Source organism: Artibeus jamaicensis, unplaced genomic scaffold, assembly GCF_021234435.1.
Source record: "Artibeus jamaicensis isolate MK-2021 breed Jamaican fruit bat unplaced genomic scaffold, CSHL_Jam_final contig_851, whole genome shotgun sequence".
NCBI lineage: Eukaryota > Metazoa > Chordata > Mammalia > Chiroptera > Phyllostomidae > Artibeus > Artibeus jamaicensis.
Window position 1 is genome coordinate 13,304,582 of NW_026521986.1, and position 26,829 is coordinate 13,331,410.

Sequence of the window (26,829 nt, forward strand, 5' to 3'; positions counted from 1 at the left end):
AGTATATCAACTGAACAATGAGAACAAGCTTAAGTAATAAATAAGAATTTGGAAGCAAATACATAGAGATTTATAACAAACACAGTGTAACAAAGCCGTATTGTGTTTACCAAAGGAAGAAGAGGAGATTTAAGAGTGGGCGGGAGCTGTGGCGATGGAATGTGAGGTCTGGGTTCAAAGGTGCACGCTTCTCGCTGCACTGTTTTCTTCATTAATTTTTCAGTCCTTTGGGGGCTCAAATTATCTCACACTCAAACTGCACTTAAAGTAAAGTCATAGTATAAACACAAGAGCACTTTAAATCACATGGAAATAGTGCAAGTTCCACATGATTAAAGAATTATAAGTGATACTATCCCTTCATCTCTCTTGTTTGGCATCCATACACAAAGAAATGTTTGGGGTTTCTTCAAACACAGCTCACAATGCAAATTCGGTGCCTGTTTTCACTCTGACTGGCGAATGACTGGAGAATGTTGAGTAGAATGTGCCAGTGTTGAAATAACACACTTTTATAAAACCATTATATAAAAACAAAAGTCTATTGTATTTTATACACCAGGAACAATTAGAATGTAATGTGCTTTCAAAAGGTAACCTTCCCAGTAACAACCAGAATGTATTAAGATACTGAAGGGTCTGACCTACCAAACGTTTTCTAAAGTAGTGAATAGTCATTGTGTGAGTCAAGTCTGCATTTACAATCGACTTGGAAATTGGAAAGTGAATGTAGACCAGTGTTCTCGTATGTCTTTCATTTTAATTCTTAAAACAAGCTGAAATCGTGTGCTGGAAAATTTATACCTGGAATGTTTGGACTTCTACTGAAAGCTTTTTCTTCTTTGTGGAAAACTTTGTCCATTTCCCTAGCTCTTTTTCTGTGCTCCTGTACATTCCTCTGTTAACAGCCAGTACCAACTTATAAGTGATGTATTTATCTCTAATCTGTGAACTCCTTTAGGTCAGGGACCGTGGGGAGACGACTGGAGCAAAGTGGTTAAGAGCACAGGCTCTGAAGTTATAGCCACCTGGGTTCTAATCCTTCCTCTACCACTTACTAGCTGTATAAAAACTTGAGCAAGCTATGTAACCTCTGTGTGTAAGGTTACATTTGTAAAATGGGAATGATACATGGTACCTGTATATAGGGTGTTGTGAGGATTTTTAATTATAATGCACGTTAAGTGCCTTGAATAGTACCCAGCATGTCACTAGAAAAGTAACCAGTCGTGGCTCTTAGCCATTCAGCAGCACAAACCCTTCACTGGTTGTGCTCTAAGTTTTGAATGCTGTGTGATAAACATGCTAACATTTCAGTGGTGCCAGTCGGGGAGTTCAGGACTGAGCAGCTTGTTGTGTAATGTGTGGAGCAGGTACAGCTTGTTTTGATTAAGAGGTGAGAAGCGTGCTGTCAAGTCAGCACCAGCAAAGATACCCCTTACGAGAACGAGTAGGAACTTTGCCTCACAAATGTGTCAAGAATATGAGAAACAGACTCATAGATACAGAGAACAGATTGACAGCTGTCAGATGAGAGGGGTTGAGGGGCTGGGTGAAAAAGGTGAAGGGTTAAGCAAAAAAAAGAAAGACACAGACTGCAGTACAATGATTGCCAGAGGGAAGGGAGGGTGGAGGGATGTGTAAGAGGGCAAAGGGGGATAAATGGTGGTGGGAAGAGATTTGACTTTGGGTGGTGAATTTGTGTTGCATTGTGCAGATGATGTGTGATAGAGTTGTACACTTGAAACCTGTGTGATTTTATTAACCAATGTCACGCCAATAAATTCAATTTTTAAGAAAATGCAAGAATAGCCCTGGCTGGTGTAGCTCAGTGGATTGAGCGCAGGCCTGCAAACTAAAGGATCGAGGTTCTATTCCCAGTCAGGGCACATGCCTGGGTTGCAGGCCAGTTCCTAACAGGGGGCGCACGAGAGGCAACCATACATTGATATTTCTCTCCCTCTCTCCTTCTCTTCCCCTCTAAAGATAAATAAATAAAATCTTTAAAAAGTGCAAGAATACGTTCAGATTAGAAAATGATTCTTTTCAGCCACACTGAACTCTAAAGGGCAGTGAAGTAACTACTATGACGGTTATGGAGGCTCTTTTGGACTCTGAGAAATTACACCATCAGAATCGACTGTGTTAACTTGTGCAGTGATTTTCTGAGTCTTTTAATCGCCGCAAAATGTGAATGTGAAAAGGTCAGCATTGTACCCCTATGTGAAGAAGTTGTGTTTAATAAATACATATTGAATGAACCAATTTAAAAAAAGAAACTCCGTTTTATTCTTCTTAGTGTCATCAGTGTAGCACAACAGTGAGCACACGGAAAGTCTACAGTTCAATGCTTCTAACAGATGAGGTGATCTGCCTTGCTCATGATCTAGTTAGGGTTGCTAATTTGGTTATTGCATCTAACCAATTATTTACGTATACTGAGGGTTACTTAGTTTTCATACAACTTTAATCATTTCATGGTTTTGATATGTTTAAATATATAGCTTTGTTAAAGATTATCTAATGCATTTGCATTAATCTAATATATTAAATCTAATTGCATTCTGACTTGCTGGGATGAGTAGTTAATTGTTAAACAAAAGGAACAGTTTTTGAATAATTATTCATAATATCTAAATAATCTAAGTAGTGTACTTATTTTAATTTAAAATATAGTATCTTTGCTTTCCAAAAGGGTATAATAAATACAAGTTCTGATGTTATCTGAATTTAAACAATTGAATTTATGAAGCGTATTTTCTCTTGAAGTAAATGGCAGTAATGTCCCAATGCCCAGATTTTTTTTAGTCAATTATTTATCAAGAACAAAGCCAAAAGGAAAGGACTGTGTGTGTGTGTGTGTGTGTGTGTGTGTGTGCACGCATGCGCATGTGCTTCAGGATAGAGGTAGGAACTGGGTGCCTGTGTTGTCTGTGGAGAAACTCAGGCTCTGTTGCCTTTGATCTTCATGTGCAGAGCCTTGACCACGGGTTTCACCTGAGCCCAAAGGGGCCTTTTACACTTCTGTATGTAATTTTGTATGGTTCTACAATATCACCCATTTTTATGAAAGCAGCTTTATTGAGCTGTTTTCCCCATACTATGAAATGTACCTGTCTAAAGTGTACAGGTCAATGAGTTTTTAGTATATTCATAAAACTGTGTAACTGTCATAATCTAATTTTGGGATAATTTCATCACCCAGAAAGAAACCCCATGCGTGTTACGCCATCACTCCCATTCCCCCAACTCCACTCCTCCTCCCCACTCAGCCTGAAGTATGGTGATCACCGCCTTCTGTCTCTGGACTTACTCCGTTGTGTTGCTGAATAACATTTCATTATATGGCTGTATCATGTTACTCATCCATTGATGCACATTTGGATATTTTCACTTTGGGCCTATCATGAAAAGGCTGTGAATTGTGAATCCATTTACGGTTGGCTGGCTGGCTATGGTCATGAAAAGCTGAATGACAACAATAGGTCATAGCCTCTTTTGTTATATTTCATCTCAGTCATATATTTGTATTCTTGTGTTGTTGTTATTAGTTCTTGTTTTTGCTTAGGATGAAACTGAAAGAAAGCATCTGTACACTTGGAATGCTGAACAGCTTCTGACATATAGAAATTAATTTCTGTATTGACGTAGCCTCAAAGACACATCATTGATTGAACAAATGAATGTACCCGAGTGTACCCGGTAGCTCAGGCTGAACTTGGGCAGTCATTAGGAAAGTAGTTCAAAGAATGTGATTAAAGGTAGGAATATTTAAGTGTGTTATTCACATTGTCTTCTGAACTTTGACTCAAGTCTGGATTTGGAGGTTTACGTATTAGAAATAGGATCCCTTAATCAAATCAGAGCTAAAAATAAGTAGTCAAATCAGACATAGTAGGTAGTCTCAGTTAAAATAAACATTTTAGCAAATTACAAAACTAGCTTTTATAGCCTGCCTTTAAAAAATGAGGTTTGTGCCCTGGCTGGTGTAGCTCAGTGGATTGAGCGTGGGCTTGCGAACCAGACAATTGAGGTTTGATTCTCAGTCAGGGCACATGCCTGGGTTGCAGACCAGTTTCCTGCAGGTCAGTTCCCAGGAGGGGACGCATGAAAGGCAACCATACATTGATGTTTCTCTCCCTCTCTCCTTCCCTTCCCCTGTAAAGATAAATAAATAAAATATTTTTTTAAAAAAATGAGGTTTGTAAGGTATGTTTGGTTCCAGCAGTGCTAGTTTATTGGAACCAACATGAATATCTCTAGGAAAAGTTGATGTAAGATTCAGTTATTTCATGGAGTTGGGTCAGGTTGGTCTGACAAGCACAAGGGTTTCTAACTCATTAAGGTGGTGTGCTCCAGTCAGGATCTTATAAATCATTTATTTCTTTCAAATAAGAGATAAAAACATTTAACTAAAGCTTTTAAAATAAAAGAACAGTGGTAGATGTCTCTATTTTTTATAAATCTTGTGAAAACTTCGATCTTGAGAGGAAGCTGGACTTAAGAGCAAATCACTTAATTGTGGTTTGGATGTGGCCTGTCACAGCTTTTTGCTTAATAAAATATGATGACGAACAGTTAAAATTGGCTTAGCTTCTGCCAAATTTTGGGTAGGCCTACTTTATTACTTGTGGTTTAATTTTTTAAAAGCAGGCCCATGTCTTATGGTACTGCTTTGGTATCCACAGGAAATCCTGAGCAGTCCTGGAAATTAAGGGGGTACTTTAGGCTTATTTTAAGATCTATTTCATGATGTTCGCTTGCATTTACATCAGTGGCCTAGTGGAAAGCTTTTAAAAAGTAGCAATACTTAGTTTGCCTTGGTGTTCCTCGATAGTACATTCCTTTTTGAAGGCGTGGTTCAAATATCACCCCTTCTCTAAAGCTTTTCACATCCATCCAACCCAAATCCTTTGCAGAATCAATTGTCCCCATTTCTGTCTTCTTAATGTGTTATATACTTCTCCTAATAGCTTTGATGATATTATTTGATAATTATCTGTTTTCCAGTCTGTCTCCTGCTAAGATTCTAAAAGTTAAGGATTATATTGTAACCTTAACACTAAGAACAATGCGTGGCACTAGAGGTACAGATTAAGTTTTGGTAAAAATCCTAATCCTTTGGTTGAGAATTTTAATTTCTCCCTTTGTTACTCTAAGATAGTCTCCCCTACTTTTAGCTTTATGGTAGGAAATATATGCATTGTGATAATTTTTAAGGTTTTATTTCTTTATTTTTAGAGAGCAGGAAATGGAAGGAGAAAGAGGAAGAGAAAATCAGTGTGTGAGAAACACTGATTGGTTGCCCCTCACACACCTGCGAGTGGGGACTTGGCCCGAAACTGGGAATTGAATAATCAGCCTTTTGGTTTACCAGCCAGTGCTCATTCACTGAGGCACACCAGTCAGGGCTTGTGATCATAATTTTAACAAAACAAAACCCTGCCTCCTCTTTCAGTAAAGAATTAGAATTACAGAGAACTAGAGACAAAATCAAAGAGCCTAGATAATACAGGTTAGTGGTTCGAAAACTTTAGCATGTATCGTAATCACCTGAAGGGCTTTTTAAAACATGGTTTCTTGGGCCCAGACTCTCGAGTTTCTAATTCAGTAGGTCTGGGATGGGGGCCTGAGAACTTGTGTGTCTCCCATGTTCCCAGAGTGATGCTGTTGTGGTTGGTCCAAGGACCACACTTTGAGAACCACTGATGTAGCTTATAAATGCTAACTAACCCACCTGAAAGACCTGTGCTGAAATAGGATCTGATCCTGGTCTCCCCACCTGGACCTCTCTTTAAGGTCCTGTGGGGGAAACTACTTTATAATTGCAAAGCTCTCTACGAGTATCTATCTACACAGCACAGTGAAGCTGTTGATGATCAACCACAAGTGCCCAAAGGGGAGAGGGTGTCATCCGAGAAAGATTGGTGGATCTCTCTTGGTATCTCATCATCTGCAATTATAAAGAGTATGTAATGTGCACACAGTAAGAACTTGTGGACTAGCTGCTAAAACTAGATGAGAACTCTAACCTTCTGATGTTTTTGTTTTTTAATTCTTGCTCGAGGAAAAATTTTGTTGTTGTTGTTGCTGATTTTAGTGAGGGGGGGTGGGAGGAAGGGATCGAGAGAGAAATGTTGATGTGAGAGAGAAACATCCATCCGTTGCCTTCCATGCACACCCCGACTGGGATTTGAACCCCCAACCTTCCAGTGTGCAGGTCGATGTTCCAACCAGCCGAGCCATCCGGCCAGGGCTCTGCCACCCTTCAAATTTTAGGCCAGTAGTCTGACATCTATAAAGTACTTCTTTCACCTTTACTTCTGTATTGGTTTGAATGCAAATAAAATTAATGCAAAGGATATTGTAAATGTCATTATTAAACATTATAGTAAATGTTTATATAGCATCTAATTAACCTTATTTTCCCCTCTGTTATATGTAGCCATATTGATTACCCATAAATTGTGCTTAAGACCCTAAATTTGGCTGGTACTGTCAATGAAAGAGTATTTTTTCATTGAGTACATGTTTATTATATGTTAACTATGTACAGGGTAAGCTCTGGAGTTTCAGCAATGCAGACTATTACAAACAGTAACAGTAGTTTTCTGGCTGAGAATGTTTTGTGTCCTAATTTTAAATTAATAATTGATGAGTGTTGTGAATAAGATTACTCAGATATATCAAAACTGAATATTCAGAAAAAACAGAAGGCTTACAGCTGTTATTTCTAATCACAAGGAAAATAAACCACCTGCTGAGTAGACATAGTCAAGTTCTTACCTGATTGTAATGTGCTTTTAAAAGAAATCGTAACCAAGTGCAGATAGTGATTGTTGTACCTTTGTATTACTATATGATCTTAGAAGGAAAATATTTATTAAAATTAAGGCTTATTGAACAGCTACTATATATTGTACATCTTTTCCAAGTCTGTAAGGGAAATTATCTTTAATAGTCTCTTCCATTTATGAATTATAATCTCGTCAGGTTAAGAACATGAGCCATACACACGTGAAGCCACAGTGCAAACAATTAAAAATCAAATTATCAGCTAGAACCAGTAATTTGTTTTAAATTGGATAAATCAGCATCTATGAAGGAGAAGGGCGATCAGAGCGAAGGAGGAGTAATGAGGTTGTCATCTGCACACAGTTGATAGCATGCGGCAGACTCGTGGAAATGTAGCTGGACGAGTAGAGTGTAGATTAAGCTAGTCCTTTTTGTAACTTTTAGCTGCTGGATTGTCCAGTACCTTAAAGTTAGTGTTGCTACTGACCTCCACAGCTTTTTCTGAGAAGATTCAATAAGTGAACAACCAAGGACTCAACTCATTCTCTTCAACTCCCAGAAAATTTTGTGGGAGCAACATGTTGAGCCAGAGAGCTTCCCTCATAGTTGTTTTATGGATAAATTTAAAACTGTGCTCTTAGATTTATCAGCGTGAGTTCTTAAATAATTAAGAGAGAAAGGTTGGAAGGCAGCAACTCCTTATTAATAGGCTTAAACCAAATTAGATCTGATAGACTTTTAAAAATATATAGTCCACTTTTGATTGTTTGGTTGTGTATAATTTGTTCCTCATCCAAAGAATTTAACCATGGAAGTAAACATTCACGACTTGAAAAGTCACCCCCTTTCTAAGGCTTTTCCTGTCCACCCATTTCCAAGCCCACACTTCATTGTATTTATGTTACAATAATAATGAGAAAAAGCTGTATTGCCAGAGAACATTTGGTGAGATTTTCTTTTTACTATGGACATTTTTCAAGCATATACTAACTACAGAGTGTGCTACAATGAACCCCACACTCCCATCCCCAACTTCAGTAATTGTGAACTTTGTGCCATTTTTATGTCCATCCCCTTAAATCACACTTTTTGTTGTGATTTAAGCAAACCTGTACAGTCTCATTCATAAATACTTCCGTATGTATCTTTAACCAAGAAGGCCCTTTAAAAAAACACCACCACCATATTACACAAAATAAAATAATAATTCCTTGATGACAACTAATAGCCCATGTCCAGTTTGACTCAAAATTGTGTATCGTTACAACTGATCTGTCTGGAGCAGGATCCAGACATGGGCCAGACAGTGCGTGCGGTTGGCACGAGTCTCTGGGCTCTTAATCTTCTCTCTCACCTCGCTCCCTCCTTTCTCCAGGTGCTTTTCCTTTTCCCTCTGTGCTACTTACAGGTCTCCATGCTGTTTAGTTATTGAAAACCTGAGTAGTTTGTCCTGTAGTATTTCCTGCATTTTAGATTTGGATGATTTTATCCTGGTGGCAGCATTCCACATCTTCCTTTTTCCCCCCAAGTTACTGTAATCTGGCAGACTTAGAGAATAAATGGGTTTGAATTCCGTCTTTCTCGTAAGAATGTTTCATAAGTGGGATTGTATTCTTGCTATTTTTTCACATCAGACAGCGTATGACTGGCCTCTGTTACAGCTTCAGTGAAGATCCATAGGTTAGGTTGTGTCCATCGATCCTTTTCATAATAATAATAATAAATTTATTATTTTAATAGATTAACTATTTGATTTCCCTGAAATACAGTCCACAAAGAGGAAAGGACGGGAAAATGCTAGGTTCTCCCACTTCTCCTGCCACACACACACACACTTTTAATTTATCAATTTTCAGACATAAAATGAGTTGAAGTGACTGAGGGCTTTTAAAAAATATTATAGATGTTTATTTTTGATGTGTTTCAATCTACTATAATCATTATTCTTTGACAGCCCAAACTGCCCCATCTTCAGGTAATGCACACCCCTTTGGGTTGACTCCCATGTCACTTGTTGCGACCCTAGTAATCTTGGCAACTTCCTTGTTTGCAACGTATCACGATACCATTACTTCTTCAGTTACTTCTTCAGACTTGCCACTCATCCATTTCTCAAAGGAACCTGGAGGCTTTTAGTAGAAATCCAAGCACTGTGTTCATTGTTACTGGATCAGCATTGCTTCTAGGCCTTCTCCTTGGACAGGGTTGGTAAATAAGTGTTTTTTCCAAAGAGAGAAAGAAATTGTGTTCCTATCAATATGCCCCTTTCAAATTAAAGATATTAAAGGGTTCCTAACAACTAAATTTTTAAGTTTTCAAAAAGTTTAATGGAGCTATAAATCATATAAACTGTTTTCTGGCAGACAATATGACCTGCTATCTTAACAAAGAAAATGGCACCTGTTTTATCAAAATTTGATAATTGAGAGTAAAGGGTACTGAGATTAAGCATCAGACACCAACTAAAACAAAAACAGCCCCACAAGCTTGTCACTCAAGTCAGAAAGAGGAACTTAGAACCAAGGCATAAAGGGGAGATTAAATATGTATTCCTCAAATTTACAATAAAATTAACATCAAAAGAACTAATGTATGTAACTGTAAAACACTGTATATACTTAGAGTACACTATATATACTTTAAGATTTCTCTGTGCTTCTTTTGTATATCCTTAGGATATATACTTGTAGGGACATGTCTTTTAATATTATCCACATTATGTCTTTTTAAGTTATTTAAACTTGTGTGTGTGTGATTATGCCAAATCTTGTAGATTCAAATTGTTTTCAGTTTATTTCCATTTTTAGAGATTTTTTCCATTTAATGAATTTTATTTTTTAGTGTATAAAAGATACGGTCTTTCAGAGTCAAATGTATAAAATAAGGAGGATCCAAAGGGGTCTACCTTCCATCTCTTTCCCCCACTTAAGTAACCATCTTTGTTAGTAAAAACTAATCCTAAATTTTATTCTTCCATTGTTCCTGTTGAAAATATAAATAAACCTATGTATTTCCCTCTTGTCCAAATTTTCCACATAAAGTAACTATCCATAGTAGTACATAGGTATCATTTATCCCTTTTATAGCTGAACAGTACTCCATAATAGAGTTACACCAGTCCCCTCCCAGCTGAGGGACACTTGGGTTGTTTCCTGTCCACGTATTACAGACAGTGCTGAAGTGAGTAGGCATGGGAACCCTATTTGATATTTTTGCAGCTATCTCTTTGGAAAAAGCTTTGTAGAAATGCAACTGCTGGGTCAACGGGTAAAATACACGTGTAATTTTACTAGATCAAAAATTTCTAATGCGTGGTGGTTAACTAAGAATTGAAAAGGAAGCAGACTTCCTCTTTCCGCATATGAAAGGGCACCCTAAAAAACTGGAAGTATATTCTGGAGGACGGGCCCCTTGTAGTGCAGGCTTCCCCTGCTGGGTGAGTGTATTCTAGGAACACATGTGTATCAGCATACCAGCTGGTGTTGTGAGAGACCGCATTCAGCTTCAGTGAATTTTTTTAAAGAACTTTTGACAGCCTTTGCCCATTCCATGATGGGCGATTTACGAGCGCACTTACCCACACCTCACTGGGTGTTCCATTTTTGACCACAACCAGCATGAGCCCCATGCCCACCCACCATATTCACCCATTCTTGCTCTGAGCAACTTTTGTTTGTTTCTCTGGATGAAAAAAGTCCTCAAAGAGAAACATTTTGCCTATGTGGAGGAGGTGAAATTTTTTAAAAAATGGCAGAAGCACTAAAAGACATCAAAGTCAAGTTCAAAAACTGTTTTGAGCAGTGGAAAACACATCTTGATAGATGTATTACGTCACATGGAGAGTACTTTGAAGGTGACTGAATTTTAAACATGTAAAAATAAATACACATTTTTTATAAATAAATTTTGTATTTGGGGGGTCCCCCCTTGTATATGAATAAATTATTACAATAGATATATAGTTGACCACCTATTTGCTAGGGACACAACAGGAAGTTCTGTAGAACTTCATGAAGCATGAAGATAAATAAAGTGAATTTTAGATTTTGGTTAAATGCAATGAAGGAAGTAAATGGTTTTACATGAAAGAATAACCACAAGAAGACTCGCTTTAGATAGGGTGGTCATGGAAGACCTCTCTGAAAAGGTGGCATTTGAGCTGAGACATGAAGGATAAAAATGATTAACACTGTCATTTATTGACTTTATGACTACTAAATTTTGCTGTGTATAATGCACACTTTTTTGGCCAGATTTTTAAGGGAAAAATAAGGGTGCACATTATACATGGGCAGTACTAAACCATGAGCCCACATTATACACAGGAGTGCATTATACACAGCAAAATATGGTATATACCAGGCAGTAGAAAGGATTTTCATGCATTGCTTTGTTTAGCTTCACAAGGCTCTACGATGTCCATTTTATAATTCCCATTTTACAGATGAGAAAACTGATGCTCAGAAAATTAAATTACTTGCTCAAGATCTTGAAGCTTGGAAATGGGGACTAGGATTTGAATCAAATCTATACCTGTCTAATCCCAAAGCCAGAAAAGATAACCTCTTTGTACTATATGAAATTGCTTCTCTCAACCAGAAAGAAAGCAGAGAATACTGAGTTAATGCATAAATGTTCAGAGTCTTGTTTGCACCTGGTGTGGGAACACAGTGTTAACATTCTTTCCTTTAAAGCACTGCATATTACTGAATGAGTACAAATTCAGAATACATATGCTTGTTTTATTTGGGAATATTTGTGAGATAAGAAAATAGGAAGCTCTTGCCTCAGTGGCTCAGTTGGGTGGAACGTCGTCCCACACACCAAAAGGTCACAGGTTCTGTCCTCCATCAGGGCACATGGGTAGGTTGTGGGTTCTGTCCCCAGTCCAGGCCTCTGGGGCAGGCAACCAATTGATGTTTCTCTGTCTCACTCTCTTCCTTCCTCTCTCTCTCCAAAAAAAAAATCAGTAAATGTATCCTCCGGTGAGGATTTAAAAAAGAAAGAAAATAGGGAAACATCTTATCCAAGTTAAATAAAACAATTTCAATATTTGTTGTTGTTGTTTTGATTTAAAGATGGTTGTGTGTTTAAAATACCCTAGCAGAAATATTCTTCATATATGTCTAGCTTATCAAAAGGATGCAGCCCTGGCTGGTGTAGCTCAGTGGATTGAGCGTGGGCCTGCAAACCAAAGGATCGCAGTTCGATCCCAGTCAGGGCACATGCCTGGGTTGCAGGCCAGTTCCCAGCAGGGGGTGCACAAGAGGCAACCATACATTGATATTTCTCTCCCTCTCTCCTTTCCTTTCCCTCTAAAGATAAATTAAAAAAATAAAATAAAGTAAAAATTTTTTAAAAAATAAAATAAAAGGATGCACCTTCTAATTATCCTATTTACTTATTTATGTCACAAATATTTGTTAAAATCTGTATGTAAGTTAATTTACAAGTCTGTTTAAATTAACGCTAGTAAATAAAATATCTAAAACAATGTTTAAGGCTCGGTATATAGCTCTACAGTCGATCTTAGAGGGAAGTTTTTTGTACCAGTACATCCTGAGCACTTACATGTATTATCTTAAATCTCACAACAATCCAGTCCGGTGGCTACTGATCCCCATTCACAAATGAAGGGACTGAGGCACAGAGGCTATGTAACTTACTTGAGATTGCCATCTAATAACTGATGACTCAGACCCAAGGTTCAAATCTTCTGCAGTCATAGGTGTTCTACCATAAGTGCTGAAAAAATCATATAAAACAACATGAGAGTTGGGAAATATTATTATATTCTTCTTGCTGGTGAGTTAAGTCCATACTGTTGTCCAGTGAATCACGTGTGAAGATTCATAGACATTTTCTTTGATGTCTTAAACTAGAACTGGCTGCAGGTAAAATCCAGATTCTAATTTTACAAACAAGGCAGACTCTAACAATATTAAAATAAAACGATATTCCCTGGCTGAAAGAAAAATTTTTCAGTAACTGTGGGCATGCTTGTGTGTGAAGACAGCATCTTAAATCTCTATGCAAGTCATACACAAAGTGGAATGGAAAAATATTGCAATGGAAAAATAGTGGCGTGAATAATACCTATTCGCAGCCCAAGATACTTGATGTATCTTGGGCCTCAGTATTTGTTGGATTTTGCAATTTCATGAGCAAGGTTTGTGTATTTTTTAAGTTCTATATTTCTGTGTGTTCCGCTTGATGTCAGATCTGTATTATTAGATTGTAGGGTTCCATTTTTTAAAAAAAATAATCTCAGTCCCTCCCCTCCCCCCACACACTCATTTTGTATAATATGGTAATGATATCACCGTAGCAGTAATTACGGGTCATCTTCATTTCTTTCATCTCTGCCTGTTCTGATGGCTTCATTCCTTTGACGGAAAAGATTTGGCCTGGGTGCTATGATTATTTTGTTAAGCATTATTCGAATAGACAGGAGTGAGAGAAATTAATCAATCCAAATGCAATTAGCATCATGTTTAACCCAGTGATGGACGTCTCAAGGTGAAACAGCCAGGGGAGTTTCAGACATTATTATTCAATCCAGTGGTTCTTCTCTAAATTATAATCAAGAGAGGATTTTATTGGCTTCTTGGTGTGAAGATGTAACTCTTTGCCTGCCCTGGGGGTCAAGAAGTCTGGGCTTCAACCCCGCTGCACCTTGACGTGGGGGTGTCCAAGCAGGGACCTTCCCAATAACCAAGTCATCTGAAATTATCTCTGCTGTGGTCTGGGTCTGATTTTTCTGAGTGGAACCTCGCCTGTGGATAAGATATTTAATTTGGGGCAGAATGTTTTTTTGCAACTACTCAAGTCACTTTGAGTAGTAGTTGTTCTATCTTAACCTTACATGATAGATTATTATTGCTGTTCTCACTTTATGGATGAGGAAATTAAGACTGTAAGCTACTAGGCTTTGGTCATAATAAGTGTCTCACCACGATGTATTATTATGTAAAGGCCCTGAAGCATGAATGTTCTACACAAATTTATGAGTATTTAATACAAGTTCTCGCCCCGGGGGTATTAATGCATTGCTTTGATCTCACGGCCTTTCATTCAGTTGAGTTCACCCTTGAAAAGGAGACCAAGTGGAACTCGGAGGAGACCTGTAAGGCCCTCTGGAGGGAAGCCAGACCCAGAGAAGCCGCTAGCTCCCGTTTCCTGGGCGAGGATCTGCGGGGGGAATGTGTTGCTGTTTTGAAATTTCAGTAGAGACAACAATGATTAGAAGGAGCAGATATTTGAAATCTAGTCTTGTTTTGCTCTTAAAAGAGGGCAGGGCAAGGAGAGCTGACGGAGAAACACAGGCTTTCCCTGAAGACACCATTTTTCAAACGCCTGACAATTAAGATCCTCTACTTGTGCTTTCAATCTTCAGGCATCATGGCTGACACTGCCCATATTTTATGTTCCCGCTTGATGTTTTATATTCTGAGAATAAATCTGTTGGCCAGATACTTCCGTTCTTTTTTTATTATTATTCTGTGTGAAAAGCCATTAAAATTAGTTTCCATATTGGAACTGTCCAAATTTGTTTACCTGTATGCTAAGTCCCGGCTTTTCTTCTTTAAATTACTTCTTGGATAAAACATTCTCTGGTAATGCACCTTACTATGAACTGAAGAAAAAAATGTTGGATAGAAAATGATCTTTGAATTTACTGGAGGGAGCACTGTTCTTAGCCACCTCACCTTTTTGTTAGAAAAAGTCCTGTTAGACAAGACATCCAGAATAAAAGGAATCTGGAAATGGTGCCCCAAAAAGGCTTTTTTGAGAATTGAGGATGAAGATTCGATAGTCTGTGATAGTTTGGTCACAGGTAGAGCATTCAGTTATTCTTTCCTCGGATATGTCAGTTTTCTTTTTGAAATGCTTTGCCTGAAGAACTTCAGGCAGAAACCTGAAAGCTGTTCTGCCTACCTCCAAATGCTACTTTTATGGATTTTAGAGAAAAGTGAGATTTTTACCAAACACTCTCACTTGTGTTTGCTCTTCCACAATTCCCCACAAGAGATGATTGAGAATGGCCAGTAGACTTTATTATAGTTACACCACCTTCTGAGGACCACCAAGTCTAAAGGCAGCTCCAAGAGACCCCTCTCACCCAGTGACACCAGGCTCAGTTCACAGCATCTTCTGCTCTTGACAGTGGCACCAGCACCAGCTGCTCTCACATGGGAGGCACTGAAAAGCGCTTAGTCCTTGACTTGAATTAGCGATCGATTAGCAGTCTGCTGCGTGCAGAGGTCTGGACTGGAGCGCAGTGAAGAATCTCCGTCTGGCAGATTGCCCTGGAACAGCTCTGGCGCACCCTGGCTCTACGCCAGAGTGACAGAAAAACTTTCCACGTTCCTGGGAGAGAGGAATCAGCATTATAAATCACACTGGTTTCCTTTGTTCTCCGATCCACCAACATACCTGTGAAGGGTAATCCCATCTCAAAGGCCACGTCTAATTTATTTGAATCTTCCCTAATTTAATCTGGTACATAGTGGGCACTCTGCGTGACTAACTTAACCGCTCATCCCCCCCTTTGTGCTTTTCTTCCACACGGTGCACACCCGTGACTAGGAGATCCCGCTTGTCATAGTTCTTAGAATTCACTCAAGGTTTCAAGGACCAAAAAGTAATTTTTATTTAAAGAGTCAAAGCCATAATTATAAAAAATGGCATCATTTTTACAAAATATCTTCCATGAAACTAATTAAATAAACAGCCTTGTAGCAGACTGATTTATGCTAAACTACGTAGGATTTTGTGTGTTTCTTTTTGCTGGAAATGACTGCTGGTGTAGTTACAGTAACTGCCTCTAATGCCCAGCATTATTCCAGCAGGTTTTACCTCCGGAGTGTATGTGCTGTGCAAACACAATTCATTCATGTTTCCATTTGTTTGGCACTGAGCTCTTTTTAAGAAATAAGTAGTTCAGCCTCCTTTGGCCACTTCTGGTGCTGCCTGTGTGCTCATTCAGTGAGGACCTGGTACCTCTGGTGGAGCAGCAGCCAAGGAGACTCCAGTGCTCGCCCTGGCCAGTGAAAACCTGGGCAAGGAGTTGGAACTAAGAACAGTGGTCGTATTGATTTGAAGGCGGTGGGGCAGACAGTTCTGTGGTGTGGTTTAAGATTAAGAGGCATATACCACTCAGTAAATGAACGAAGGCCTGTTATGAATGACGAGGTTTATCAATGAGGCAGATCAGATTCTAATTTGATGGGCAGTGGATTGAACCAATGGAACAGACACAGCTGCACAGTTGGAAATGGAATTTGAAAATACAGTCAGTTTGTTCTAGCAATAGACAGGTGGTTACTACAAAAGGAATCTGCTACCTTACTCCAGAACTCTTTTCCTCCAGACCAAGAAGGCATTTTCACTTAGAAAACCACATCCGGGCTAGTGTAGTATAGATTTCTCTATTCTTTCATTTTTTTCCCCTTTAATGTACATAAAGTAACTGGTGTGTGTGCCTAAGCATATTGCCTTTTTTTGGTATTGCCAAGGGGATGTTTTGAGTGACATCAAATGGACATAGGACAGGGAAGAACACCGGTTCTGTGAGAGGACCCCTTTCTCCGTTGCTGGCATGCTCATTCAGCTCTCACCTGCCATAGTCCAGGAAGTTATTTTGATCTCACTGTTTAATTTTTAAAAATTTTGCTCCTTGCATACCTTGTTGAACTGGAGAATTTTTAATGTTTTTTATTTCTCTTTGTGAACCCAAAGACAAGTTTAGCTATCGCATGTAGGGGGCAATGTGTCTTTAGGCAGGGATAAAGCGCTGTAAAAGATGCGCTCCCGTCCAGTGTCTTGTTGCTTAAACAAACTTCTGGTTTCAAATACAAGAGGCGATTGTACAGTGGCTAGCCTTTATCTCCCCTTGAACAGATGAGGAAACTGAAGCTTAGAAAGATGACTTGGGTGACTTGTCCTCAGTGGGAGTGAAGTGTCTGAGGAGCCGTTAAGTGGCAGGGTCAGTGCAGGAGCTGGGGTCCAGGGCTGTCCGGTGCTGCACGCCCTGCTCATTTTCACAGTCGCGCTGTCTCCTTTGGTTCCTGGCCCTCACGTTAGAGTCTCTGAAGGACAGCCCGGCCTTGCTCTTCGGAATGTGAGCGAACCAGTGGAAGGCAACTCTTCTCCACCTCGCTAATGTTTTTAATCATACTGAGGCACAGAAATATTTAAAATTGTTTATAATGGAATTAAAAACCAAACATTACGAGTTTCTTCCATTTCATTAAAAGTTATTTAATCTTTCCCTGGCTGGTGTAGCTCAGTGGATTGAGCTCGGGCCTGTAAAGCAAAGGGTCACCAGTTCGATTCCCAGTCAGGGCACATGACTGGGTTCCAGGCCAGGTCCCTGGTGGGGGATGCATGAGAGGCAACCACACATTGATGTTTCTCTCCCACTCTTTCTCCTTCCTGTTCCCTCTCTCTAAAAATAAATAAAATATATTTTCTAAAGTTACTTAATCTTTACATCATTCCCTTCACTAAACTCAAACAATTTTATCAGGCAGTTGCCTGGAAGTTATACTCTGGAAAATCTTTCTGTAATGAAACCCACCCTGGCCTGGCAGAGAGGGCTAATCTCATGAGAGTTCTGCACCCAGTCTCGTTAACCAGGGTGCCTCTGTGGTAACCCCCATCCCCTCACTGGTGGGAAATCTGTATCACTGAATCTTTTCCCACCAGCCACCGGGAGATTTACTGCAGAGAAGGCAGTTTGGGGACACTCGTTGTGGAAGGGGAGCAGGAGGCAAGGCTAAGTGTGGGCTGGAGGAGCTGGAGGGTTCAAAGAGGACGCTATATTAAACCACAGCACACCTTCAGCAGCAAGCAGGGGGCAGTCCTCCCTGTGGCCCTGACCTCTGTAGGCACCCCAGGCATTTACGGCTGCCTGGAGCCTGACAGTCCTAGGGAAAGTACGAAGGGCTGATGGAAACAGCACAGGCCTGGAAGTTGATTGTGCTGGTTGATCCTTTTGCTGCTTTTACATGTGTACAAGTGGCACCCTCACCCACACTCGGCAGCCATTCCCTGTTCCCCCAGGGCGACAGTCTCTGTTGTGGCTCTCAGTTCACGGGCTTGCTCTGCATCCGAGGGCGTGTAAATCACGGCCACATGGAGGCCATGCTTCTCTCCTGCACAGCACACACGCTGGTGGCTGATGACCAGTGGATCCCTCCTGGCATAGTTATTAGAATGTGGAAGCAGGTTGCCTTCCCGTTAAACCTGTAATCCTAGGGAATTACTCCAGAATTAGAGAATAGTTAAGAAATTGTATTGACTCTAGATAAAACTCTCTCTAGCAATTTTCCTGTCTCTAGGATTATCTTCTAGCACGTTGTAGGCAAAAAGAAACAGGAGAGAAGGGAGAAACTAGAAGTGCCAAACTGAGGAGTGTGTACTCTTACCCTGGCCAGTAATTTGAGAATATACCAAGCTGTAACTATTGGAAAAGAAGGGATGGAAGTAGTCAGGGGGGTGGGAACACCCTCCTCTCCTCTGTAAGCAAACTGTAGACATCCCTTAAGGTTTTCCCCAAAGGGATTTGAAATCCTTGGTGAACATTTGTTAGTAAAATGCATTTCCATATAAAACCCCACTGGAGGGTAGGGGTGTGTGTGGAAGAGTACAGAATAGTAGCAGAAGGCGGTCTGCCTACACCTAATGGGATTTTGTAGCAGCATGTGCGAGTTTGTTTCAGAAGTCAAAAATGAACAGATGTTGGTATAAATTACCTCTGTGTCTGATGTCTTGCAAATTAAAAGCGCGGTTGGCATCACTAAACAATTTCACTAGGTGTAGGCGGCGTGCGGTTAGCAGGCAGTGATTGCTGTATCAGGTCGGTAAGAATCTTCGCACTGCAGGAGAGCAAGGAGAAGGAAATGAGGAATAAAATAAGGGGTATGTGAATTAATCAGAGATGTTAACATCACTGATGACAAGTGAACAGGAGGGCACGTGCACTGGAGCAGCCCCTGACCCACTGCAATTTCTCTGTGCACAAAAAGGGGTTGGTGCTTAGGGTGTGATTTATAGGGCACAGCCCTCTTTTAGGGAGCCGCTGTGTCACAGATTCGTATATCTCCTATATAGGACTGGCGAGTCGGGAAACTTTCTCCCCTCCCATGCAGAAGATGATGTCTTTTGAATTACTTGTACTTTTACAGTGGCTTCCTGCAGCTCTGTGTACTTAGATTAGGTCAGAGGGGGAGGAATGATTGAGTGGAAAAGGGGTTGTTAAACAGGATTGGTTAAATTCAAGGAGAGCTTGCCACTGAGAGACTTTGGAATACCCATTATTTTTCCTGCTAAATCCTTTTGATCACTTGATTTGATTATATTGAGTCTTTTAAAATTTTAAGTCTTAAAATCTGGGTCATTCTCCAATTTGGGGAAAAAATAATAAAGAATCAGGAATCTGAAGAACAGCAGGCAGAAATAATTAGTAAGGCCAGTAGAATGTTCCTGGCCCAGGATTTTTGGAACACGGCTCTGTTTTCCCCAGCAGTTTTGTGTTACCCATGTCTGGTCTCCAGAGCGGCTGCTTCTAGCCAGGTTGCAGGGTCAGTTGGTGCCGTCCCGAGGCCCTTAATGAGAACTGGAGAGTAGGCAGAAAACCCACCCAGCAGAAATAAGTGATGAGTCCCACTCAGGCCAGAAGTCTAAGTCAGTCTCTGTAGGATCAGGCTGAGGGGAAAGATTCCAAGGAATGGATTTTTGAGAGTCTTAGCCTCCCTTACCACAGTTAGTTCATTTATTCGTTCAGGAACTACTGAGTGCGAGAGAAGCAGCAGGCTGCTTACCTTCCTCTGAAAGGTGTAGTTAATGAAACCGCTATACCCAGCGTGTTCACCGCTCAGTATCCAGAAGGGCAGGCAGGAGACATGAACATGCTACTTACTGCACCGATGAAGAGCCGAGGCTCTAACTGCCCTTGGTGTCGCCCAGCTGCTGAATGCTCGAGCTGGAACTTAAACTGAGTTCAAGTCCTGTGTTCTCTGGAAGAAGTCATGTGACTCCCATGAGCAAGAAAATTACCTTTTTAAATTTATTTTCCGATTATAATTTACTTTCAGTGTTGTTCTGTCTTAGTTTCAGGTGCACAGCGAAGTGGTTAGAAAGTCACGTCCTTCACAGAGCGGTCCCCTACTACTTCGAGTGTCCCCCGGCCCCATGCCTATTGTTTGGGTTTCCTTCCGGATGGTTCTTGTTCCCCTCCACCACCCTGTCCGCCCCAGTCTCCATGAATCCGGCATTGTTTCCACAGAGGGAAATTATTTTCCTTCCTAGACAAGCAAGGTAGACTTAGAAAGAACACACATACAGAGAATGGAGCACCGAGGGCCACTAGCGAGCCCTGTTGTTTGTCAGTGGAAGGAGAGAAACTGTGTTGTGAACCTGTGTACTTGTGGTTCTTCTCTGTATCATTCATCCAGCCAGTATTTATTCAGCAGATGCTAGGTCTGGCACTATGCTAGGTGCTGGTGACACAAAGAATAATAAAACAGCCAGGCGGCAGATTTGATTGGAGTGTCATCCCGTACACCAGAAGGTTGTGTGTTCGATTCCTGGTCAGAGCACATACCTGGGTTGTGGCCTCGATCCCCAGTCGGGGCATGTGCGGGGGGCAACCAGGGGGTGTTTCCCTCTCACATGGATCTTCTCTCTCTGTCTCCCCCACTCCCTCTCTCTCTAAGATCAATAAACAAATCCTCAAGTAAGGATTAAAATATAATAATGACAATAATAAAAACAGTGTCTGCCCTCGGTTTTTACACTTCAGCGAGGAAAACAAGTATATACACAAGTAATTGCAAATCTGATAGGAACTTTGTATGTATAGGGTTTGGTATAAATCCACCAAGGAAGGGATGGTCGGTGTGATTTGAGACAGGGTGGGGTTGTGGGCACATGAGGCGAGACCCAGCACTGAGACTTTTTATTCCTAGTTCACGGGATTCCCGTTCTCTTTGTTGGAGCTCAGGAACTTGTGAAGGATGGGGAGTGTGTATAGACTGCTGAGACCCAAAGCCTTCCTGTAGTTACAGAGTTGGAATTGTTTTACTTCTCCGTTGTACAAATTAACCAAGAACTGTTAAATGTAGGTGGTGGCTGGGGGGCATGGGAGCCCATTCATCTGCACCACTTGCTCTGGACTTGGGAAAGGCAGCAAGGAGGCCAGAGCAAAGGTCCTCGGCCCTGCAGGAGCCTCCCTGGCCACCTCACTTCTTTGGCCAAGATGGAGATGTTCTTGGGAGACCACGGGCCACAGCCTGCTGTGTGTCCACTACCTACTTCCAGACTTCTGGCCTCCAGGGCAAGCCATTGGGAACTTTCCTGCACTGTTAAATCCATTTAAGAGGTCTAAAAAGATGGGCTTGTGGCGATGGGGATGAAGAGGGGTTTAGGTTACATACAATGTTTGAGGATTTGCTTGCCAGAGCTAAAACAGGGGCTTCTGGAGGGACCCTTGTATACTTTCATTTTGGAGCCTCATATGCAGGAAAGTAGCTGCATAAACCCTCCTGTAACTACAGCATTCAGAGATTGATAGTGCAGAAAGTCAAAGAAAGATGCGTAAACCTTGCCTGGCTGTATTAAATATCTAAGGACTGACAATGCCAAGAGAGAGAAGACCAAAGCTCTATAAACCCTACTTTATTACTCCATCCACAGATGAGCTGCACCGAGGGAACATAAACCCTGGTATATTACAGTATCCAGAGGCTGCCACTGAGGGCAGGGTAAATGATTGCTAACTTTGGTTTGAGATCGTAAATGTCCAAAGACCAACAGCCCAGAGAAGACTGTAATCTTGGTTGGATTGTAGCTTCCAAGAACAAACCCCCTGAGATAGTGAACGAGAGTGTTAAGTTACATTCTTGAGAGAGAGGTTTGAGGGTAATTCCCTGGTGACTTTTTTTAAGGGTAGCTGATCAAGTCTACCCAGCTGGCCTGTGCTTTATAGCAATTGCCAACTTCGGACCGACTTCGTGCAGTCTTAGTAGTCAGTAGTAGTTTGTTGCAGTCTTAGTAGTCAGTAGTAGTTTGTTTTCCCTTCTCTTTTGGAGGTTTGTGGTGATTGAATCTGTTATGGTCCCCTGCATACAGTGCAATCACCCTGCACTTTTAAACTAAGTTTTCCTATAATCCTGTTTTCAGATTTTAGGTCTTCATTGGTCTTTCATATGCTTTGTGATTTCAGCCAGAGAGATGACACGGGGGAAATTCCTCAACATTCTAGAGAAACCCAAGAAGTAGCAGCAGTTTGTGGACACGTCCTCCTGGGGGCTGGAACCACGCTCCCCTCCCAGCGCAGCTCTGGCGATGCCCACCTCACCGCTTCCCGGGAGAGGCTGGAGGGCGTGCCTCCAGGACTGACCCTCTCTCCTGCTCCTGGTACTCCGCGCCGCTGAGGATGCTCGGCAGCTGGAGAAGAATCTCTTCTGCCCAGGGATCCGTGCAGTTACTCGGTCAGCTTCCAGACCTCGACCACCTGCTCCTCAGATGCTGGTGATGCTGGTGACAGCAGAGGGCATGCCGTTCTTAAGGGTCAAAGTCCTGCTGCCTCGTGTCCGGAGGTGATCAGGAGCCCTGGGACCCTACAGTTGATTCGGTTCTGTGATGGCAGAGTCCATGGTGGCAGTGATTGGATGGGTTTTTGTGAGTTGTTCTTAATCTCTAAGAAGTATTTATGATGCGAGGAGCCCGGAGACCCATGAGATTCTGGACCAGACCATGTAGCTTGACCTGGGAACTCTCCAGTGTATGCTAGATTCCAGGAATCCCCTGCTGGAGAAACCAGAATCTCCTCAACATGTATGCCTGCTTTTAAAATTCCACACCTCTCATGACAGTCCCATACCCCGATGCCTTCCACGCCCCGCTCCAAGCCCCCACCATCCATTCTGACTCCCGGGAAGGGGATCCCTGTGCAGCAAGTCCCTCTTGGGATTAGCTCATACAGTGAAAGGCCCATGCAAGGTTGCATCGACTCCTAGACCTCAAGACTAATTTAAAGGTGACAGAAAGGACTTTTGAGTTCTGGTGAACGTGTCACAGATTCAGGTGAGACAGTGTGGCCTGAAGACAGGAAGGGGATTGGTTGCAGGAGTTTCATTTGATGAGAAACTGGAAGCTCTGATTGACCCTAAGGGAACGTGTGTGCTGCGGAACGGCAGTGATGGTTTTGCCCCCTTGTCCCCTTTCTCTCTCAGCGCATATCAGATGTTTCCCCCATAGGACAGAAACACACACATGAAAGAAAAAGAATTTCCTGACCTCAATATGTAATCCTCACGGAACCCTTCGCCAGTTACCTCTCTGTGTTAAAACCCAAAAATCCAGCCTGTGGGTAACGCTGATGACACACCTTCTCCTCATTTCATCTCACAAGGTGGCCCCAGCCTCCGATGTGTTGAGAAATACCCGGGGTTTCCCAGACTGTGAAAAGAGCGTCTGTGTGGCAGCAGTTGGGCAGCGCTTGGAGGCGAGGAGAATTGTGGTCAGGGGTTCGGCCCCGGGCGTCTGTGGGAGGGCACAGCACTATTCAGTTTAATAGCTGGCCCATTGACCGTTCTCTGGCGTGTGCTGGAATTCGCATTGGATTTTTCTCTTTTTTGTGCCATTTGACCATCCATGCGATTTTACTTACGGACAAGAAGGAGAAAATTGAGCACAAGACACAGAGGATGAGTATGAGAGGAAACACATTCTGCTTGGGTGCGGTGTACAACAGAGTGGCGGGCCGTAGGGGCTTTGATTTTAAGTTAAGCTTATATTGACATTCCTGTATCTTAAACATGGTTGGAGAGAGTGTGTGTGCACAAAAAATAGTGCCCGAATGTGACATTCTTCCTTTGCTCTAAGAGTCGATGACATCAAAAGGGGAATTGAGAAAACCATGGAGTGTATTGGGATGTCTCCCCGAAACCAACTCATCTGTAACCCGAAGCTCCGCAGTTGGTTTTTGGTCCGCTGTGGCCTCTTTCTTTGACTGTCATCTTACTCACCAGCACTTAATGTAAGTAGATGTTTTAGCATTGCGGTATTTATTGGTTTTATATTTGTTGTCCTCCGAAAGGCTAATAATGTGTTTTTATATTGATAATATAAATTTATGTACAGTGTGCGCATGTGTGTATTTCAGGGTGTTAGGAGATTGTACGTGGTATATGATGGTTTTTTTGTCGTCATAATAAATATGTCGCTTTTATAGGAGAGTGAGTTTTTCTTCAAAGGGCCAAGTTGCATACTTAAAGCATAGACTTCATCAGAAAGTGCAACTCTAATGACAGATATTCCACTGTCTCCCCTTCATGCGACAGTGGGTGGTGGGTTGTGTGGTCATCCACTACGTGGTCTCCCAGCTGCCAGTCTGTCCTACCTGCCATCTAGCTCATTAGTCCCCAAAGCAGTATTGAGAAGCCTTTAACACCTCCCCTGTCTCCTGGTAAAGTCTGGACCTCTTCTCCTGCCCTCTAAAACTCTGCACGTCATCCTAATTAACCGTCCATTTCGGTTTCCTTCCTCGCCAACACGTAAGTCTCTGTTCCAGTTCATCTGTGAACAGTCCCCAGTTCCTCACTCAAATGCCTTAGCCTAAGCCGTTGAGTTCCTAGAAAGTCTCACATCCCTTTGCACATGTTGAACCTGCGCATCCTGTGAACCCCTGATGAGCCAGCTGGAAAGGATCCTGCCCCCTGCGTTCCTGCAGCCTTTGTGCACACCGGCCTCGTGACTTACCACCGCGCCTTGTGTTGAAGGGATCCAGGTCCGTGCCCATTGCCCTGCTAAGTGAAGTATAAGCTCTCGAGGTCTCAGCTGTCTCCTCCACATCTAGTGCTTCGGTGTCTTCTTTGAACTGAGCATTCAAACCTATTTGCAGACTGCCAGTTAAATATGATGGATTGAAAACAAATATTTCTCTGCCACCTATTAAAATTCTCAGTATGAGGTCCTTCTCCACTCTGTTTAAGAAACTAGAGAAGAATATTAATCGGTACTACTGTTTTCACCCCTTGATAAAACTATCAATGCCCCTTTAGAGAAAATATTTCACTTTAAGGAAACAAACTGCTAAGCATCACTGGCTCATCCCTGATTTTCAAGAAAACATCTGGATGGGCCATAGGTTTCTGGGATCTGGGCAAGCATGGCCTGCAGCTGACTTACCAAAAAGGGCTAGTGTGTGAATATTCTATTCTAAATCTTTAGAGGTTATTTTTCCAATAACTAACCATTTGCCCACGGGCTTGGTTCCCCTCCCCGGGGCCCTCCCCAGTACACCCTTGCAGTGCCCTGTCGGCCGTGACACCCTGTCCCGAGACGCAGAGCGCTCGTTCCTGGAGGCACATGTTAGATTCTTCAGTCTTTCCCCACAGTCTCGTTGCTTCTTGCTCACTTCAGCCTCTCAGTTTGAGGCCTCTGCTGATTTGCCGGCTCTCCTTCCAATGTTTGAACACTAAAACTCCCAGGCTATCAACTGCATTGGTACCACAATGCCATCATTAAATCTTCTTTACCTTTTGTTACCATTTATCGTGTTTTTAAAATGGACACTTTCTAACTGCTCCTTGCTTGGGTCTCTAGTTGCAGTTTATTGTAACTCCTGTCTCCCAGGAGCTAGCTTCTGGCTCCAATGGCTCCTCCATTGCCCCTGTGGCTTCCAAAGGGTGTTTGGACTTCCATGGGACTTTGTAATAAAGGCAGGATCCTTTCCGATGGGACGCTTTGGTCCCTTTTGTTTCCTCCAGGATCGAAGCATTAGAAGCAAGTCAACCAGCAGAGCAGGAAGCGGGGAAATTGGCAGACGGTTCAAGGTAGATGGTCCCAGGGGACAGATAAGATGGTTTCTTAGAAGCTCTCAACTTCTGCACCAGCTCCATGTCCCAGCACTTGGTCGTCTTCTCCAGTTTCCATTTTGTTCATCCTTTGAGAGCTGCAGGACTGCCTGACGCCAGCAGGGGCTTCATTTCCCCAGAGGAAGCTGTGCCTTCAGGGAGTAGGCACACTGGGCTCTCTGAGTTTGTAAGCTCCCACTGTCCTGCAGCTGACTTTTCCTGTCTGCTTAGGCTTTGGGGCATTTGGGGGTGTGTCCCTGCCTGTGCCCAAAGGGGCCACTGGCCTTCCCGCCCTTTGCCCAGCACTTTTTCCTCATGAGCAGGGGGTTTAGGGGCATTGGGTGGCACCAGGTGCGGCTGTAAGGCTCCTGGTTGTCCAGTGCTGGCGGAGCCTGTTAATTAGCACATGGACACCCCAGAGCTCCATTAGCCAGGCCAGGCCCTCGGAACCTTCCCCTCCCGGGGGCCCCTTCCTCCTAATGAGAGCTGATGAAGGGCCCTCACAAAACAGTGCCCCAGAATAATATTCTGCTTTGTCCCCACCAGTAACCAGGGCTGACAGGATCACTCTGTCCACTTCGTTTCTAATTAGCACAATTCCAGCGTGGCCTGAGCCAGCAAATGGAGAGAAGCGATCAGAAGCGATCGGACAACCGTACCGAATCACAAACACAAAGAGGCCGGTACCCGTAATTAGTGAGACAGTTCTTCAGTCTTTCTCGGCTGGAGTTTGCCGCTAAGACTCTTGCTGTTCGGGACCCAGCAGCACAAGTTACATGTCTCCCTGGGACACTAATAAGCCCCAAATTGTCTTCCGCTTCACACAACTAACCAGAGGGCAGATGCAGGAAGGACGGCGGGGAGTGAGGGTTCAGAGTCTCTGGACAGCTGCTGCCATGTTTCCCCAACTCCAAGAAGCAGACACTGGGGCTGTGGGCTGGGGGCCGCGGGCTTGAGAGAACGGCTCCAGGCACAGCCTAATTCCGTCACTCAGCCGCTGTCCGAAGCCCTGAGAATGCCTGGCGCTCGGGGAAGCCAACTCTCTGCTACTTGCCTCTTCCTGCTTATTCACCACCTTCTGCCTATTGCCCACTATTGGTCTCCTCATCCCTTCTCCCAATGGTGGCATCCTGGACAGCATGGAACCAGCATGCCAAGTTCCATGGCA

The 26,829-nt window shown here is 42.4% G+C and overlaps 1 protein-coding gene across 2 annotated transcripts in view; it reads left to right on the forward strand.

Annotated features, from left to right (window-relative positions):
• Positions 1-24,034, forward strand: part of LIN52 (lin-52 DREAM MuvB core complex component) — a 92,970-nt gene extending 68,936 nt beyond the window's left edge. For both annotated transcript variants that reach the window (XM_037128054.2, XM_037128064.2), the window contains exon 6: positions 22,025-24,034. In XM_037128054.2, the coding sequence (XP_036983949.1) occupies positions 22,025-22,080 (56 nt within the window). In that variant the 3' untranslated portion in view covers positions 22,081-24,034. The remainder of the gene's footprint in view (positions 1-22,024) is intronic.
• The last annotated feature ends 2,795 nt before the right edge of the window (positions 24,035-26,829 follow it).